The following is a 19,747-nucleotide window of genomic DNA, read 5'->3' as shown; positions in this document are numbered from 1 at the left end:
CTTTACAATTTCTCTGGTTTTTTTTGGCACTACTTTTGGGGAAAAAAGGAGTATGTGATTCGCAAATAAAAGTTCTAAGTTAAATTAATCGAAATCCGTGGTTGTAATATTCATTTATGTGAACAAACAGTTGGGGGCTGAATACTTTTTCAAAGCACTGTAACAGCACATCTTTAGGATGTAAAGGGAAACTGGAGCATCCAGAAGAAAACCCACAGACAAGCAAACTCCACATGGACAGCATCTGGGGTCAGGATCGTGCCAGGGCTGCTGGAATTGTGAGGCACCAGCATTAACTATTGTGCTTCCTGCCCAATATTCTAATATGACAAAGTGCAATTCTATTCCTCCAATAGTGAAGTTCATGGGAAAGTTTCAGTACACTGACTCCTAAGGGAGAAACTACAGTGGCAAACTACTAGCCTTTATCAGGCACAGGATACAAAACACTGCCCCTGTAACCCAAAAGGTTTGCCGATCAGAAAGGCATCCGCTAACCGAGTTTTCAGAAGATGCATCCCCAGCAGCAGACAGTAAATCCACCCCGTCGGTCTCTCAAATGTTCATTCGTGTGCATGGGCTGTACATAAGTTGGGTGTTCATAATCAAAATCAGGTATATTATCACTGACTTGTATGACATGAAATTTGCTGGTTTACAATAGCAGTACTGTGCAAAGACAAAAATTACAATAAATTACAACATAAATAAATAGTGCAAATAAAAAAGGAATAATGAGGTGGTGTTCATGGATCATTCAGGAATCCAACGGCTAACAAGAAAGCGCTGAATTGTGGAGGACCTGTAAAGCCATGCAAGTTAAATTCTTGGCCGATGCATTCAAATGCAGAAGTGCTTAACTTACTGAGGGATGTCAGCAGGCAAATTTTTTTTGCCATTGAACGCTACACAAAATCCAAAAGCAAAGCACATATTTGGTGAGAGCCACCATCACTTATGCTGGACACTGATCATGATTTCTGGTTCAATTATATTCACCTCAATGGGGAGGCTACAGTTATGAGCAAGAAAGGGGGAATAGGATAATCTTTTTAGTTACTTAATTAAAAAGTATGACCTTAATGACGCGATCCAACATCGTCTTAAATGCACTGGAACAGCTTTTGGATGTCTCCAAACAAGAGACTTTCATGATGGTGACATCCGAACAGACACCAAAATGTTAGTGTACAAAGCAACGGTAATCCCAACGCTCCTGTATGTATCAGAAACCTGGACAACATATCGACAACATCTGAAGGCACTTGAAAAGTTCCATCAACGCTGTCTTCGAAACATCTTAAATATCAGCTGGGAAGATAGAAGAGCCAACGTCAGTGTGCTAAGTGAAGCAAAAACAACAAGCATTGAAGCCTACGTCACCAAGAACCAACTAAGATGAAGCGGTCAAGTGGTTCAGATGAAAGACAAAAGTCTGCCGAAACAAATCTTCCACTCCCAGCTTAAAGGCGGCAAACATAAAAGAGGCAGACAACAGAAGCGACTCAAAGACGTCTTAAAAGCCAACATGAAGAAATATAACATCGACATCAACAATTGGGAAACCAATGCCAAGGACAGGAAACTCTGGCAAGTCATCATCCGAGAAGGAACAGCAACTTTCGAAGCCAACAGATGTGCAGAATTAGAAGAAAAGAGAAGAAAATGGAAAGAGAGGCAGCAACAACCAAAGTCCGATCTACCATCTGGAACTACCTGTCTTGAATGCCGAAGAACTTTCAAAGCCAAGATTGGACTCATAAGCCACTTGAGAGCCGATAAGTAGATCAACAGAACGAAGACCACCATCCTCGACCTCGAGGGATAGCCACTAAGATGATCACTGGAAAATAAAATCTGGTACTTTAAAGGGCTTTTCTTCATTTATTGTTAAAAGATTTCAGTAATTTTAAAATGTTTCAATTTTACGCCCCCATGTTTATCTACCTCTGCCTTAAAAATATTCAAAGACCCTGCCTTCCGCAGTCCTTTGACCCCGGTCCTCAAGAGGAAACAAAATACCAACTCATCTTAAACAAATGACCCCTCACTTGTGAACAGTGACCTTAGCTCCAGATTCTTCTTCATATGTCCATATCCATCCTGTTAAGATCCCTCAGGATCTAGTATAATTCAATCATGTATGCCTGCACTATTCTAAAATCTAGCACAGACAAACCTAGCCTGTGTGAATTTTTTTCACAAGGCAAGCTGCCCATTCTAGACAGTGGCCTTGTAAACCTTCTCTGAACTATTTCCAACATTGTACAGAAGCTTGAAATCCCACACCACCAGGTTCAGGAGCAGCTACTTTCCTGCAACCATCAAGTCCTTAAAATGACCTGCCCAACCCTAAACCTACCTTTGCAATGAAACACTAAGAACCACCTTCTGACTATGTGGATGTGTCTCTGTTGTGCCTTTGTGTTCCACATTAAGGTCTAGTTCTCGTTTTTTGTTTTCTTTGTTTTTCCCTCTCCCTTTCCAGACTTGTATACTTTACATATAATTGAAAAGATCTGCATTTTCTGTACCTATATGTTCACCATTTGTATGTTTCCTTCTAACTTACCCATCTAAAATGGCTAATTTAATATATTCCCAAATTATACAATATTTTCCAGACCTTTTCCTATTCACTTAATTGATCCATATCCCTTTGTAAGCTCCTTGTATCCTCATCATAACTTGCTTCCTATATATGTGTTGTTAGTAAATTAAATTAGTAAAATAAAGCAGCCCAAAGATAGATAGATTCAAATTTCAAAGTAAATTTATCAAAGAACATACATGTTAGTATATATAACCATGAAATTCAGTGTCTTGTGGGCATTCACAGTAAATACAATTAACACAATAGCATCAATGAAAGACCATACCCAACAGGACAAACAAACAATGTGCAGAACACAAACTGTGCAAATACAAAACAGAAAGAAAAAAATAATAATAAATAATTAAGCAATAAATATCGAAAATATGAAATGAAGAGTCCTTGAAAGTGAGGTTATAGGTTGGGGGGGAACAGTTCAGTGATGAGTTCAGTAATGGGGTGAGTGAAATTATCCCCTCTGGTTCAAGAGCTTGATAGTTGAGGGGTAATAACTGTTCCTGAACCTGGTGATGTGAGTCCTGAGGCTCCTGCATCATCTTCCTGATGAGAGCAGCAAGAAGAGAGTAGGAGTCCTTGATGATGGATACTGCTTTCTTGTGACAATGCTCCATGTAGATGTGCTTAATAGTGGAGAGGGCTTTATCTGTTATGGACTAGGCTGTATTCATTACTTTTTGTAGGCTTTTCCACTTAAGGGCTTTGGTGTTTCCATACTAGCCCAATATACAACCAATCAATATACTCTCCACTTCACATCTAGAGAAGATTGTCAAAGTTTTAGATGACATGCCAAATCCTTGCAAACTTCTAAGAAAGTAGAGGTATTCCTGTACTTTCTTCTAATGGCACTTATGTATGGAACCCAAGGAAGATCCTCTGAAATGATAACACTGAGGAATGTGAAGTTGCTGAACCTCTCCACCTCTGGTCCCCCAACAAAGACTGGCTCATGGACTTTTGGTTTCCTCCTCCTGAAATCAATAATCAGCTCCCATCTATCTACAGAAATACAACCCATAGAACCTTCTACTAGCACATTTTGTATATCTGGCTAGATTTATCTCTCATTCCTCCTTCTTTGTTAATCTTTTTAGATTCTGTCCATTCGTTTTTACTTGCCCCCTGTCCTAGGGCAATTAAATGCTTTTGATACTGTCTTTAACATGTTGGGTTATTTCCATGGACTTCTTTCTCGTTCAAATTTAACCTGAATATTCTGAAAGATCCTCTGAAAATGAATGCCTTTATATTTTAACTTAATTCGCCTTTAGCTAGCTCTGCTTTCAAACCCTCACAATTGTCTTTTTTTTTTGCAATACAGTACTAACCTTGGGACTATTTCATCTTTCCTTCAAACTGAATGCAAAATTTAATCATATCACATTGCATCTACCTAGGGGTGTGTTCACAATGGTGTCCTTGATTAATCTTATTTCAAGACACAACACTGGCTCTATTATCATCTGCTCTTAGCTTGGTTCCAGAACGCATTATAAGAAACATAGAAAACCTACAGCACAATAGAGGCCATTCTGCCCACAAAGTTGTGCCGAACATGTCCTTACCTTAGAAATTACTAGGCTTACCCATAGCCCTCTATTTTTCTAAGCTCCAAGTCTCTTAAAAGACTCTATCATATCCACCTCCACCACTGTTACCAGCAGCCCATTCCACACACTCACCTCTCTGCATAAAAAACTTACCCCTGACATCTCCACTGTACCTACTCCCCAGCATCATAAACCTGTGTCCTCTTGCAGCAACCATTTCAGTCCTGGGAAAAAGCCTCTGACTATCCACACGATCAATGCCTCTCATCATCTTATACACCTCTATCAGGTCACCTCTCGTCCTCCATCGCTCCAAGAAGTAAAAGCTGAGTTCACACAACCTGTTTTCATAAGGCATGCTCCCCAATCCAGGCAACATCCTTGTAAGTCTCCTCTGCACCCTTTCTATGGCTTCCACATCCTTCCTGCAGTGAAGGAACCAGAACTGAGCACAGTACTCCAAGTGGGGTCTGACCAGGGTCCTATATAGCTGCAACATTACCTTGCGGCTCCTAAATTCAATTCTACGATTGATGAAGGCCATTACACTGTATGCCTTCTTAACCACAGAGTCAACCTGTGCAAGCAACACACATCAAAGTTGCTGGTGAACGCAGCAGGCCAGGCAGCATCTCTAGGAAGAGGTACAGTCGACATTTCAGGCCCAGACCCTTCGTCAGGACTAACTGAAGGAAGAGCTAGTAAGAGATTTGAAAGTGGGAGGGGGAGGGGGAGATCCAAAATGATAGGAGAAGACAGGAGGGGGAGGGATGGAGCCAAGAGCTGGACAGGTGATTGGCAAAAGGGATATGAGAGGATCATGGGACAGGAGGCCCAGGGAGAAGGAAAAGGGGGAGGGGGAGGAACCCAGAGGATGGGCAAGGGGTATAGTCAGAGGGACAGAGGGAGAAAAAGGAGAGTGAGAGAAAGAATGTGTGTATATAAATAACGGATGGGGTACGAGGGGGAGGTGGGGCATTAGCAGAAGTTAGAGAAGTCAATGTTCATGCCATCAGGTTGGAGGCTACCCAGACAGAATATAAGGTGTTGTTCCTCCAACCTGAGTGTGGCTTCATCTTTACAGTAGAGGAGGCCGTGGATAGACATGTCAGAATGGGAATGGGATGTGGAATTAAAGTGTGTGGCCACTGGGGGATCCTGCTTTCTCTGGCAGACAGAGTGTAGGTGTTCAGCAAAGCGATCTCCCAGTCTGTGTTGGGTCTCACCAATATATAGAAGGCCACATTGGGAGCACCGGACACAGTATATCACCCTAGCCGACTCACAGGTGAAGTGTCGCCTCACCTGGAAGGACTGTCTGGGGCCCTGAATGGTGGTAAGGGAGGAAGTGTAAGGGCATGTGTAGCACTTGTTCTGCTTACAAGGATAAGTGCCAGGAGGGAGATCAGTGGGGAGGGATGGGGGGGATGAATGGACAAGGGAGTCACGTAGGGAGCGATCCCTGCGGAATGTAGAGGGGGGGGAGGGAAAGATGTGCTTAGTGGTGGGATCCCGTTGGAGGTGGCGGAAGTTACGGAGAATAATATGTTGGACCTGGAGGCTGGTGGGGTGGTAGGTGAGGACCAGGGGAACCCTATTCCTAGTGGGGTGGCGGGAGGATGGAGTGAGAGCAGATGTGCGTGAAATGGGGGAGATGCGTTTGAGAGCAGAGTTGATGATGGAGGAAGGGAAGGAACAAGTGCTACACATGCCCTTACACTTCTTCCCTTACCACCATTCAGGGCCCCAGACAGTCTTTCCAGGTGAGGCGACACTTCACCTGTGAGTCGGCTGGGGTGATATACTGTGTCTGGTGCTCCCGATGTGGTCTTCTATATATTGGCGAGTCCCAACGCAGACTGGGAGATCATTTTGCTGAACACTTACGCTCTGTCCGCCAGAGAAAGCAGGATCTCCCAGTGGCCACACACTTTAATTCCACATCCCATTCCCAGTCTGACATGTCTATCCACGGCCTCCTCTACTGTAAAGATGAAGCCACACTCAGGTTGGAGGAACAACACCTTATATTCCGTCTGAGTAGCCTCCAACCTGATGGCATGAACATTGACTTCTCTAACTTCCGCTAATGTCCCACCTCCTCCTCGTACCCCATCTTATACACGCATTCTTTCTCTCACTCTCCTTTTTCTCTCCTCTGTCCCTCTGACTATACCCCTTGCCCATCCTCTGGGTTCCCCGCCCCTTTCCTTCTCCCTGGGCCTCCTGTCCCATGATCTTCTCATATCCCTTTTGCCAATCACTTATCCAGCTCTTGGCTCCATCCCTCCCCCTCCTGTCTTCTCCTATCATTTTGGATCTCCTCCTTCCCCCCCCCCACTTTCAAATCTCTTACTAGCTCTTCCTTCAGTTAGTCCTGACAAAGGGTCTCGGCCTGAAACATCGACTGTACCTCTTCCTAGAGATGCTGCCTGGCCTGCTGCGTTCACCAGCAACTTTGATGTGTGTTGCTTGAATTTCCAGCATCTGTAGAATTCCTCATGTTTGAGTCAACCTGTGCAGCTGCTTTGAGCATCCTATAGACTCAGACCCCAAGATCTCTCTGATCTTCCACACTGCCAAGAGTCTTACCATTAATACTATATTCTGCCAACATATTTGACCTACCAAAATGAACCACTTCACACTTATCTGGGTTGAACTCCATCTGCCATTTCTCAGCCCAGTTTTGCATCCTATCAATGTCCCGCTGCAACCTCTAACAGCCCTCCACACTATCCACAGCACCCTCAATCTTTGTGTCATCAGCAAACCTACCAACCCATCCCTCCACTTCCTCATCCAGGTCATTTATAAAAATCACAGAGTAAAGGTCCCAGAACAGATCCCTGAGGCACACCACTGGTGACTGACCTCCATGCAGAATATGACCCGTCTACAACCACTCTTTGCCTTCTATGGGCAAGCCAGATCTGGGTCCACAAAGCAAGGTCCCCTTGGATTCCATGTCTCCTTACTTTCTCAATAAGCCTTGCATGGGGTACCTTATCAAATGCCTTGCTGAAATCCATATACACTACATTAACTGTTTTACTTTCATCAATGTGTTTAGTCACATCCTCAAGTAATTCAATCAGGCTCATAAGGCGCGACCTGCCCTTGACAAAGCCATGCTGACTATCCTTAATCATATTATACCTCTCCAAATGTTCTTAAATTCTGCCTCTCAGGATCTTCTCTATCAACTTCTATAGAAACCTTCTACATAAACTCCTTATCATCTGCCCAACTGCGTTTTCCAGTCTGTGTAGAGTAAAATTCCTCCCCTTGCAACTTACAACACACTTGCTTTCCCCCCCCCGCCCCAAAGTTCCAGTTGATGAAAGGTCATCAACCTGAATTATTAAATATGTTGTGTGGTATCTCCCCCCACCTCTCTCTCCCCCGCCCCCCCACCCATAGATGCTGCCTGGCCTGGTAAGAACTTTGTGACTATTGTATTACTTTTTTGAGAAATTCCCATTATTTCCTCCTTTAGACTCCAATCTACTACATGGTTACTATTAGAAGGTCTGAGCCAGTGACCTCTTGACTTTATTATTTCTTATCTCCTGAATTTAGACTATCGCTTTCTACTAAACTAATACAATTACAAATTAAGAGCCATTCCTCCAATTTTTCATAGCTTCTGATCCTCTGAAATGCCATTGTGTTTCTCATTCAAAAGCATGTGCTCCATGACCTTCTGGCACAGAAGAGGGTTACAATGATGACCAGTCACATAAAGTTCTCTTTCCAAGTATCCTTGGGCTTTAGGATGTAAACCAGACAATGCAGTGTGATGGGAGAAGAAGTGGCATGCCTCACCCAGCATAATCCAGTAAGTAATAGGAGTCATACAGCATGGACAATGGTTCTTTGACCCAACTCAGCCATGCCAACCCCACGATCCATTTGCCCACATTAAGCCTGTTTTCTCGACACCCTTCCTATCCAAGTAACTCTCAAAATGCCTTTTAAATTTTGCAATTTTATCCCACCTTACCACTTCCACTGGCAGCGCATTTTACATAACCACCATGTGAGAAAAAACTGCCCCTTAGATCTTTAAGTTTTTCCCCTCCCAAGTACAGGGAAAAAGACCACCCACCATATTAATGTCTTCATAATTATATAAAGCTCAATGCTGGCGTGTGGCCAAGTGGTTAAGGCGTCGGTCTAGTGGTCTGAAGTTCGTTAGTTTGAGCCTTGGCTGAGGCGGCGTGTTGTGTCCTTGAGCAAGGCACTTAACCACACATTGCTCTGTGACGACACTGGTGCCAAGCTGTATCACTAGTGCCCTTCCCTTGGACAACATCAGTGGCATGGAGAGGGGAGACTTGCAGCATGGGCAACTGCTGGTCTTCCATACAACCTTGCCCAGGCCTGCGCCCTGGAAACCTTCCAAGGTGCAAATCCATGGTCTCACGAGACTAACAGATGCCTATAAACAAATTATATAAACCTCAATGTAGTATTCCCTCAGCTTCCTCTATTCCAGTGAATTGTATTAAAACTGCTGTAAATTAAATGGGTGATGTGGTTATATCTGACCTTAATGTAATTTATGAAACGTATTCTGCAAAGTTCCGTATATGTGTACTTAATACAGTCACTCACTCCTTAACTGAACTATTCCCACAACCTATGGCCTCTTTTCAAGGATTCTACAACTCATATTCTCAATATTTATTGCTTATTTATTTATTAGTCCTATCCGTAATAACAGATCATTTGTTATATAATTTGTGGGAGGAGAGATTGAGTTGTCTGGGACTGTACTTGCTGGAATTCGGAAGAATGAGAGGAGATCTTATAGAAACACATAGAATTATGAAAGGGATAGACAAGACAGAGGCAGGAAAGTTGTTTCCACTGGTAGATGAGACTAGAACTAGGGGACATTCCCTCAAGATTGGGGGGGGGGGTAGATTTAGGATGGAGATGAGGGGGAACTGCTTTTCCCAGAGAAGCGTGAATCTGTGGAATTCTCTGCCCAATGAAGTGGAGGTTATCTCAGTAAATATATTTGAGACAAGGCTGGATAGATTTTTGCATAGTAGAGGAATTAAGGGTTATGGGGAAAGGCAGGTAGGTGGAAATGAGTTGATGGCCAGATCAGCCATGATCTTATTGAATGGTGGAGCAGGCTCGATGGGCCAGATGGCCTACTCCTGCTCCTACTTCTTATGTTCTTATGATGTTTCGGGGTTCTGCCAAAGGATCTTGGCCTGAAACGTCAATTGTGCTTTTCTTCCCATCAACGCTGCCTGGCCTGCTGAGTCCCTCCAGCACTTTGTGTATGTTGTTTGAATTTTCGACAACTGCAGATCCTCTCTTGTTATCATTTAACTACTATTTTAATTAATTGCTTCAGTATAACTGATAAAGGAGTATATTATTATTATTATTATGGGAACTTTTTCTATTTGCAGGGTTTGTCCTTTGCACAGAGGTTGTTTGTCTGTCTTTATTGTGTGCAGTTTTTCATTGATTCTATTCCATTTCCTTGTATTCACTGTAAACTCCCTCAAGAAAATAAATCTCACAGTAGAATATGGTGACATATACAGTATGTACTTTGATAACAAATTTATTTCAATCTTTTGTACATTTATTGGTTGTCAGTTTTTTTTGTGTATAGTTCTTTGTAAATTTTATTTTATTTCTTTTTACCCTCTAAATGCCTGCAAGAAAATGTATCTCAAGGTACTAAATGGTCACATATCCACTTTGATAATAAATTCACTTGAAACTTTGAAACTATTTTGATGTGAATACACTCTCCCTCAATGAACTGTTACATTGGAGATTCTGATACAGTGCATTCTTAAGGTTGTGAAGTATATCCTTGTTGCATCCTACATCCAATGCTGCATGATGCTGGCAATAGCTGCTTAAGTACTAACTTTTCATTTCCAACTACTAGCACGCTTTTGAAGATTAATATATTTACAAATGAAAGGAGACACAAGAGACTGCAGATGCTGGAATGTGGAAAAAACAAATAGCCTGTTGGAGGAACTCATGTAGTTGAGCAGCCCTACTGGGTTTCAGGCCAAAACCCTGCACTGGGAGAGTGGAGAGGTAAGGTAACCAATATAAATAGGAAGAGTGGAGTGGTGAGACAAGAGGCCAAGTTGACTGGTGGACTGAGGAGGGCTGAATGACATTAGGTTGGATGCAGCCAGTGGGGTTAGGTGACAGTGGTAGGTGATCAACAGATACCTCTTCTCACCTTGAATCTGACTCACCACGCCCATTCTTTATAATGTCCGCTTCACCTTGCTGCAGGGTTTTCACCTGAAACGCTGAAAATTCTCTCTCTCCCCCACTCCCCCCCCACAAATGCTGCTCAACATGCTAAGGTCCTCCAGCAGATTGTGTGTTGTTATCAGACGAAAGAGTTTTATCAAGATATGTAGGATTGCAATATGAAGAGCAGCAACTTGCATTTACAGAGTCCCTTTACTATAAAACCTACCATGTTTCATTTGAAAAATTACATTAGGGAGATATTGGCCAAATATTTGGTAAATGATAAGTACCAGAAAGTGTAAGTAGAGAGATTTAGGAGGGGAAATCAAAGTTTGAGGCTCAGGTAACATCACTGAAAACTGGATGAGATACCAAAATTGGAGGAGCATAGATAGCTCCAACGACCATCAGAGTAGAAGAGGTTACAAAGAAAGGAAAGGATAGGCAGGGGCTTCAAGAGAATTATCAATGAAACACATGTAACGGCCATGAAAATGGCAGTTTATTCAGAGCATGTCCTCCATGAAACCCCGAGCTTAATGGATTAGTGCCCATATAATGATGCGGCTCAGTCAGCGTCACTTCCTGGTTATAGTCACAGTCTAGCCTGGCAAATTGAAAGTGACAATAACAAAGCTCCACTGTATTAATTAGTGACTGATCGTCTCTGCTTGATCGTCAGTGGAAGTGCTGTAATGACGCCTCCTGACCTAGAGGGTCACTATCTGCCAGTAGAGCATGTCCATATTACAATAGATGAACAGCTGCGCTCTTTAGCATTATTTTGTGCATTAAAGAGGGGATAAAATTCCTCATCAACTTCTGCTTTAAAGAAATAAACTAAAAGAAATGCTGTAAACACAGCTGGATTAAAAAAAAACAGAAAATGCAATCTCCTGTTGTGCTATTGAGTTATTGTGAAGTTCCACATATGGTACTCACTGGTCAGCTATGTTTTTTTTCTGCTCAGTTGTATTAAATTTTATGCCATAAAATTAAAACCATTTTCTTAGTTAGGTATATTTTTGAGGTAGATTGAAATAAGCATTTTACCATTTAAACAGACATTTTAAAAAACAGTCACAAATTGTATGTTTTGAGCACAGCAGACAATATAAAAAACTCTGCTGTTATCACTAGCAAAGTGTTTATACACTAGGCAATGGAAACAAATGGAAGAAGTAAGAAAAAATAAACACACACAATTTTAAGAGTTAAATTCCCCATTGTGAGGCACTGAAAGTTAAAGTGAAGAAAAGAATTAACTTTGGAGTTCTAAGGGGTTAATTTTTATGAAAGAGGATTGCAACATCATTTCTCAAATAGCTCTCCTTTTTTGAAATTGCTGATTTTTCAAGAATCATTATGCTATTTAAACATTTTTCAGGCCTGCCTATGTCAGAGATGCTCATGTAATTTCCCCCTATGCCTTCAGCTGAGTCTCATCAAGCCAGAATTCTCAAGTTATCATAATGCACACTGATGAGGCCAGCTGAGTCATCGACAACACCACTGTGAGGGCTTCAGCCTTGCTTTAAATCAGGCCCCTCTCACTCAACCCACATGTTCGTTACTCACAGGCAAACTGCCATTTCTATCCTTTCCGCAAGATTAATCAACAGCAAGAGTGGGGGGGGGGGGGGGAGTCAACAACAAAACTTACCAGACGTCTAGCAAAGTCTTTGTTTTCTGAAAGAAACCCATATCCTGGGTGGACCTGAGACACAAAAAGGCAGAAGGGACATATAACATAATTTTTAAACTCCTAATTAATCTTAAATCTATCACCATTTATCTTATTCATCTCTAGAAACAAGGAAAGAAATTTTCATTGCATTGTTGGCCCCAGCATGCATATTGGCAATGCTAATGCTCATTGATTTTTTTTGCGCAATTAATAGTCTATAGAACAACCACTACAACAAATATTAAGGGGAAAATGCTAATTCCATGCTCAAGATTAATTAGATTTCTTTTATTAATAATAATGAATAAAAGTAAATTATGAAATGAACTCAAGTTACTCCCTGGTGTGAAAAGCTGAATCCTGCAGCCACCTGCAGGATCAGTAACAGGCACTGCCAGATGCTACCGAGCCTTTGATTTCCAGTAGCAATCAAGCTTGCAATTTAGCTTGAGTCATAGGAACTAAACTGGAAGAGGATATTCGCCCTTTTACAAGTTCTGCTGTTTCCTGAGAAATATACAAGCAGCCAGCAATGGGTTTTAAGCACATTCATACTCACAGCTTGGGCACCGGTCTTTTGAATGGCTTCCATGACGGCATCCAGGTTGAGGTAGCTTTTGTTGGTGGGGGCTGGTCCAACACAGGAAGCCTCATCTGCCATCTTAACATGAACCTGCAGGAACAAAGAGAAAATTCAGCTTCAATGAGATATTCACAAGTGAAAATAATTAATTATATTTTACATTCATGCATTCTCTTAGAAAGGAGACTTTGACAGATTTTGAATATGTTAGCATCGACAGTGAACTCTGCAGTATCTACAAAGTAATTTAAAAAATCTGCAAAAGAGTTTTTAAAAATTCATTATTACACAACATAACTCCAGGCAATTGCTTACTTGTGACTGAAAATATAACAAATGACGCACAAGACATAGTATTTTTTGAAGTGAATTTTAAAAATATAGCCAACTATTCTGTATAGCCTCGATATTTAATAAAATTGTACTGAATAACAAATACACATGGCCCATTCTATGCAGACTCCCCAGGATGTTGGAGATAATTAGAGTGAATTCAATACAGAGATGCTCCAAATGTCCCTGCACAGCATCAGGTCAGCGACATACACAAATTAAGGCCAATGTCTAAAAAGTTCAATATCGTTTCACCTGAACCGGAAAATCTAGCGAATTATTTATCCAGACAGTTGGAAAGTTTCACCCACTCCCATATCCGTTCTTTGCTAGGAGAAAAGAACTGAGGGAGCACAGAACATTATCCAATTTAATATTGTTGGCCTGCGACAGTATAATGCTTCTTTAGATAAACTTCCTGCCACGTGTGCAGCCCGAGTTACTATTATCATTTTTCAAAAATTCAAATAATGTCAAACAGTGCTATTTTATATGCCTTTGCTTTAAGTACAGAGATTTCTGCTGCTCATAACAGATACAAAAATATAAATGTGTTTGTCCATTGATTGTAAACAGTGCAATTTATCCCATGTCACTTGAAATCTGATCAGTTTGTATGATCTATACATTTCTGTCTGCACCTCTGAGGCCCATGATCAAATACAGAAAGAGTATAAATTGCATTGAGTTTGCCTCAGTCCAGTTCCTATTGGGTAAAGGGTGTCATGCATGGAAGGTGGTGGTGTTGTTGAGTGCTGTGTCAAGTCGTTGTCGACTCATGGTGACCCTGTGGATAGTATAATTGCCCAAGGGTTTCAGGTTTTCATGGCAAAATGTGGAAGTAGATACCAGGTCTTCCATGCAGATACTGCTGCTGCCCTGGTTGGGACCCAGCCAAATTCAAACTCCGAACCATCCACTTCAAAGTCCATTGCGGATGCCGTGAAAGGTGTTATCACAGCATAAGCATTTACCTTCAATAGAACAGTAATTCATAGTCATAGTCATACTTTATTGATCCCAGGGGGAAATTGGTTTTCATTACAGTTGCACCATAAATAATAAATAGTAATAGAACCATAAATAGTTAAATAGTAATATGTAAATTATGCCAGTAAATTATGAAATAAGTCCAGGACCAGCCTATCGGCACTGGGTGTCTGACTCTCCAAGGGAGGAGTTGTAAAGTTTGATGGCCACAGGCAGGAAGACTTCCTATGACGCTCTGTGCTGCATCTTGGAGGAATGAGTCTCTGGCTGATGGGAGACATTGACCAAGATGGCATGCAACTTAGACAGCATCCTCTTTTCAGACACCGCCGTGAGAGAGTCCAGTTCCATCCCCACAACATCAACAGCCAAATCAGCTACAGTACACTCACAACTTTAAATAAACTGCAAGTATACAGTGCCTTTCACAACTTTGGATCACTCCAAAGAGCTTATCACCTAATAAACTATACTAAAATGTAGAAACTGTTGAAAGTAGAAAATTTGCCAGCCAAATTACAGTTAGGTTCCAAAACAGCAATGAGATAAAGTAGCAGCAAATAATCTGTTTTGTTTTAATGAAACAGAAATGTAAAGATATTTCAATATCTGGTTTGTCTTTTTTATCAGTTTTGAAAATATCTGTATTCAACACAATCTTCTTAATTCTAATTGAGGATCAACAGCAAATGTTGGACCTGAACTCTTCAGAAATGAATATTGTTCTTCCTCTTAACTAAGGCAATGTAGAATTGCTTATCCCCGTTGTTTCTTCAATTTCCATGTCAATGTGGTACATTTGTTACACCTAAGCCTAGTTAAATACTCTAAAAGCCTACATCTAAAATGTTAACAGCCTATAACTTAGATTTAAGATGTTAATAAAGGTGCAACATGTAAAAAATGTTTTTATTTCTGTTCAATTTTCCCATATTTCTCATAACTGTTTTTCATTTATTTATAGTAGAGTCTAAGATAAATACTTACGAATTAGAATGCCAGATTAGAAAGATTCCAAATTCAATAAAGAACACAATGCTTACCAACTTCTCAAACTTAACACTTAAAGAATGTTTAGGAAAGAAAAGCTGGTGCCATGTTGACATCGTGTAAATATTGGAAGTAAATATAATACGCTTGGTATAGTGAAAGCAATGTTCCTTATTGTCTAGAGCAGGGATTCCCAATCTGGGGTCCATGGACCCCTCAAATTAATGGTAGGAGTCCATGGCAGAAAAAAAGGCTGGGAACCCCTGGTCTAGAGAGATAGAAAGGACTGCAGATGATGTAAATCTAGAGCAATTCACAAAGGAGCTAGAAGAACTCAGCAGGTCAGACAGCATCCAGGAAGGGAAAGGGACAGTCAATGTTTTGGGTCATCGCCTTTGAGTATCAATCAGGCAGTGATATGCCAGCTGTGCCCTTGAAGCCCTGCGGAAAAAGGTGGTGGTGCATCCTGTTGGATGGTTTCCCCAAGCAGTCTTTTAACACCTTATCACCAGAACCATCAAACGGGCACCACAGCTTTGTTTGCCTAGTGACATGAAGGACCCCCTCTATCATATTCTTCAAGCACAGCCAGAGTCTCCGTGCTACCACACACTGCCCTCGAGATGGCTATACTAGGGATGAATCTGTCAGCCACTTTCTTGGGAACTGGATGTATACAAAGCTCCGGAAAGGAATGCAGTGATCTTAGTCAAGTTACATCCTGTGCAGGGCTCTGTGTTCTACGGGCTGCTCATCTAGAAACACCCCAAGACAAACATCAGCTACATCCAAGCAATAAAGAGCCCAGGCTTAGAGCGTCAGAATACAGGGTATTTAGGATTCAGAGAAGAAATATCATCACTCAAAAGATGACGAATCTTAGGAACTCTCCCCCTGCAGGGTTATGGAGATAGTCAATGACTTCATTCAAAATAGAGACTGATAGACTTCTGAATAATAAGGAAACCAAGGAAGATAATGATAGGGCAGGAAAATAGAACTGAGGTAGTTTAGCTGTGATTTCAATGACCAGCAGAACAGGCTCCGAGGGCCAAGGGGTCTAATCCTGCTCCCAACTTGATTTCTTCCTGTTTTCTTTGACTGCTTCTCACCCATACACTAGGGAATAGAAGAAGGGTTTCATGGTTCTCCAGTCTGTGTGATTTCATTTTACTTCCTTGATGACACAAACAAAATGCTGGAAGAATTCAGCAGTCCCGGCAGCATCTATGGAAAAGAGCATAGTCGATTTTTGGGCTGAGACCCTTGTTCATCCGGAACAAGGTTGCAATTACATTCAGCCAGCAGGAGGCAGTGGTCAGAGAGGAACATCAGCCATAGTCAGTGGATCAGACTCCAAGTGAATGGAAGTCTATTCAAAATTGGGCTTGTGAATGACACAAGACAAACATAACCTCTGTTGGAAGATTATCAACTCAGTAAAAGATGCCTAAAACCTACTGGTCTTCCAATGCAACATGACCATGACTGGTGCACAAGACCATAAAACATAAGAGCAGAATTAGTCCATTCAGCCCATCAAGTCTTCTCTGCTACAGTCCATGTTTCAGAATTATGTTAAGGGATGCACTGCCAGAAAAGCCGTCTGGGATAAGCCACATTTGAGAGTTCTGAACCCACTGTGTAATCAGGGACTGTAGACAGAGTTTGAAAATATCTGTTTAAAGAAGGCATGTAAATTAAAACTGATGTCAAACTGATTTGGTGGAATGATGAGGTTCCTAGGGAGAATGGAAACAGGAATGCATTATATTATGTATTTGCAAACCTTATAAACAAGAAGTATTTTTGAAGTGAAAACATTAAATCCCTGCTCAAATGGTGGTGGCTGTGAATGAGGAGAACAAAAGACACAAGATACTACAGGTGCTGGCATCTGAAGAGACAATCTGTTGGAGGAACTCAGTGGGTTGAAGACCACCTTTTTTTTGGGGGGGGGGGGAAAGGAGACTGAGAATTGATGATACTTCAGGTCGAATCCCTGTATCAGGACCCAACGTTTCGGCACAAAATTTCTTCATTCTGTACCAACCCTTCTTCCCCTTACACATACACATATGATGCACAACTTAGCGACACCCTCCAGCAGATTGTTTGTTGCTGAAGGAAAAGAAAATTGGTTAGTCATTTTTGCTGCTATCTTGTAATGGCTGGTAAACAGTAATGCAGACGTTGGGTGTATCAGAACCAGGTGACCGTGATACTCTACGGTTGAACATACAATGTAAACCTTTGGATTTATCTTGTACATCAATAATCTGTATTTTTAGGACATTCACACTGACACACAGCCTGACTTCAGTCAATGGTTTCAGAAAATTGATCAAAGAAATATAGAAAGCACGAAAGACATGCGTCCAGGTAGCGGCTTTAATGACATCAAGCAGTACAAATTTGCTTCAGAGCCAATGAAGTGATTTGAAAGTGTAGTGCAGCAAGAATATTACTCTTTATCACAGGAGTAATTGTAATCTGGACTGAGAATCCTTAGGTAGAAATTGCCTTTAGTCACATGATAAATGTACAATCTAGCAGTAAGTGCACATTGCAGAGGTTCAGGAATCCATTGAATCCAATCAACATAAATTTTGGTGAGGGAATACAATGTGCAGCTGCTGTTATATTAGCTATCCTTTTTCCTTACTGAAGATAGGGTGGTGGGAAGGAGAGATAAAATGACAGAAGGCATGGTATTACAAAGCTAATAGTGCAGGGAAAGAAAGAAGTTGGATCTGCACCAAGTTCACAAGATAAAGAGAATCATTACCGGCATCTGCCATCCAAGTGAAATGTGGTTCACAAAAGAACAATAGGAAGTAGGCATAGGAGTTGGCCATTCAGCTCTTCAAACATGCTCTGCCAATCAATATGATTATGGATGATCATCCAAATTCAGCAGATTATTCTAGTTTTCTGCCCTTATCTCTTGATATTGTCCTTTCAGGATCTTATACGTTTTAACAAGGTTACCACTCTCCTTTCTGCACTCCAAAAAAAGATCTAACTTCTATAACCAATGGTGGTAAAACAACCCTTTCAAGCCCATGAATTAACCTAGTGAATCTCTTCTTGACTGTCTCTGATGCTAGCACATTCTTTCTCAAATAAGAGATGTTGGATTAGAGACCAAATTGTTAATTTTCTTGTAGTTTAACTTCCTTTTGCCTGCTTATATTTTTTATGTAATCGCCTGTTTGTGTGTAATTCTTCAGTGAATTTTCCATCATTGTAGTACAGCTAGATCTGCATTTTTCTAGCAATTTCTCTTCAGCCTGTGTCACATGACTAAACCTGACTGTCTCATGGATTGTTCCTTCAAACCAATTTCCCCCTGGGATCAATAAAGTATGACTATGACTATAATGAAATGCCTCTTGTGCAAGACAACCTCAATTTCTTTGTTCTTTGTCTTTTCTTGCATTTTCTTGCTTTCTTGTTCCATCTTTGTTCTCTTGTTTCACTCTGCCCCTACTTGACAGAGAGTTGGCTATTGTCATTTCTTGTTGTGAACACCGAATAAAACAACCATAACCACAAGTTTTATGCCTCATTCTTGACTTCCGAAGAATCACTGGATCATAACATCTCCAGATCCAAGAGGGACAAATTGTTGACAACAACTCAGATGTGGCCTCACCAACACCCAGAACCATTGTAACAAAACCTCTCCACTCAAACTCCAACCCCAACATGTGGCCAGACTTCTTGATTACTTGCTACACCTGTCTGCTAACCTTCTGAATTTCATGCACAAGAACACCTAAATCCCTCTGTACTTAATCCATTTGTAACCACTGCCCATTTAAATTTCAGCCTGTTTTTAATTCCTCTTACTGAAGTGCACGGCCTCACACTCACTTCCTCGCATTAAACTCCATTTGCCTAGTTTTTACCTATTCACTCAATATCAGCATGCCCAGTTGCACAGTCCAAATACCTTCATCTCAGCATACTCTCCTGTTGACTTTCATGTATTGTACAAACCTCCTCTGGAGTCATTTATATGGATAGTAAATAGTTGCAAAGTTAGCACTGGAAAGACACGGCAGCACTTTGCAGGCAGCAAACAAAATTAACAATCCTACAAAATATACTTGCTCAGAACTACGATCACTGCAAACTGCAGCCTGTAATTTCCAGCTGGGAACTGTATGTTTGGAGCGTTAGTATGACCTGGTGTTTTTATGGTATCCTGAAATATTCAGTAAACTGCACTTCTTATTTTTTTTAAACTTAACACTACTTTACATAATTTAACTAATATATATTTTGTGTAATTCACGGTTTTTTTCTCTATTATTATGTATTGTATTGGCCTGCAGCCGCAGAGACAACAAATTTCACTACAGATGCCATTGATATTACACCTGATTCTGGTTCTGATTCTCGAGAATGCAGGTAATGCACGGCAGTCATTGCTGGAGCATACTTAGGGCCAGACTGAAACTCCGGGCAGGGTTGCAGCCACGGGGCCTGGGCTCGAGAGCAAATAATGAACGAATGTTTGGCCGATTTAAGTGCCAAGCCAGATTTTAAAAATTAAAGCATCGAGACTGAGGGTGGAGGACGAACTGGTGTTCAGCTCGCAGTCGTCAACCCTGAAATGACTCTGCAGCCATTGGCACTCACCAGCGCCGAACCTGGCTCCACAGCTGTGACCTACAGCCATTGGGCTCCTGGACCAGCTGCAGTGCTGAACTGGATACGTGGCCGTGGACATA

The 19,747-nt window shown here is 41.4% G+C and overlaps 1 protein-coding gene across 3 annotated transcripts in view; it reads right to left on the bottom strand.

Annotated features, from left to right (window-relative positions):
* pcca (propionyl-CoA carboxylase subunit alpha) overlaps positions 1-19,747 on the bottom strand; it is a 495,020-nt gene that overhangs the window by 328,583 nt on the left and 146,690 nt on the right. For 2 of the 3 annotated variants that reach the window (XM_072258848.1, XM_072258849.1), the window contains exons 5-6: positions 12,669-12,782; positions 12,086-12,139 (exon numbers count right to left, since the gene is read on the bottom strand). In XM_072258848.1, coding sequence (XP_072114949.1) covers positions 12,086-12,139; positions 12,669-12,782 — 168 coding nt within the window. Of the gene's footprint in view, positions 1-1,716; positions 1,844-12,085; positions 12,140-12,668; positions 12,783-19,747 lie in introns of those variants that run through there. The other variant, XM_072258851.1, reaches the window with a different exon arrangement.

Source organism: Mobula birostris, chromosome 5, assembly GCF_030028105.1.
Source record: "Mobula birostris isolate sMobBir1 chromosome 5, sMobBir1.hap1, whole genome shotgun sequence".
NCBI lineage: Eukaryota > Metazoa > Chordata > Chondrichthyes > Myliobatiformes > Myliobatidae > Mobula > Mobula birostris.
The sequence above is the reverse complement of the archived record's forward strand: the minus strand, read 5'-3'. Positions and strand labels throughout refer to the sequence as shown.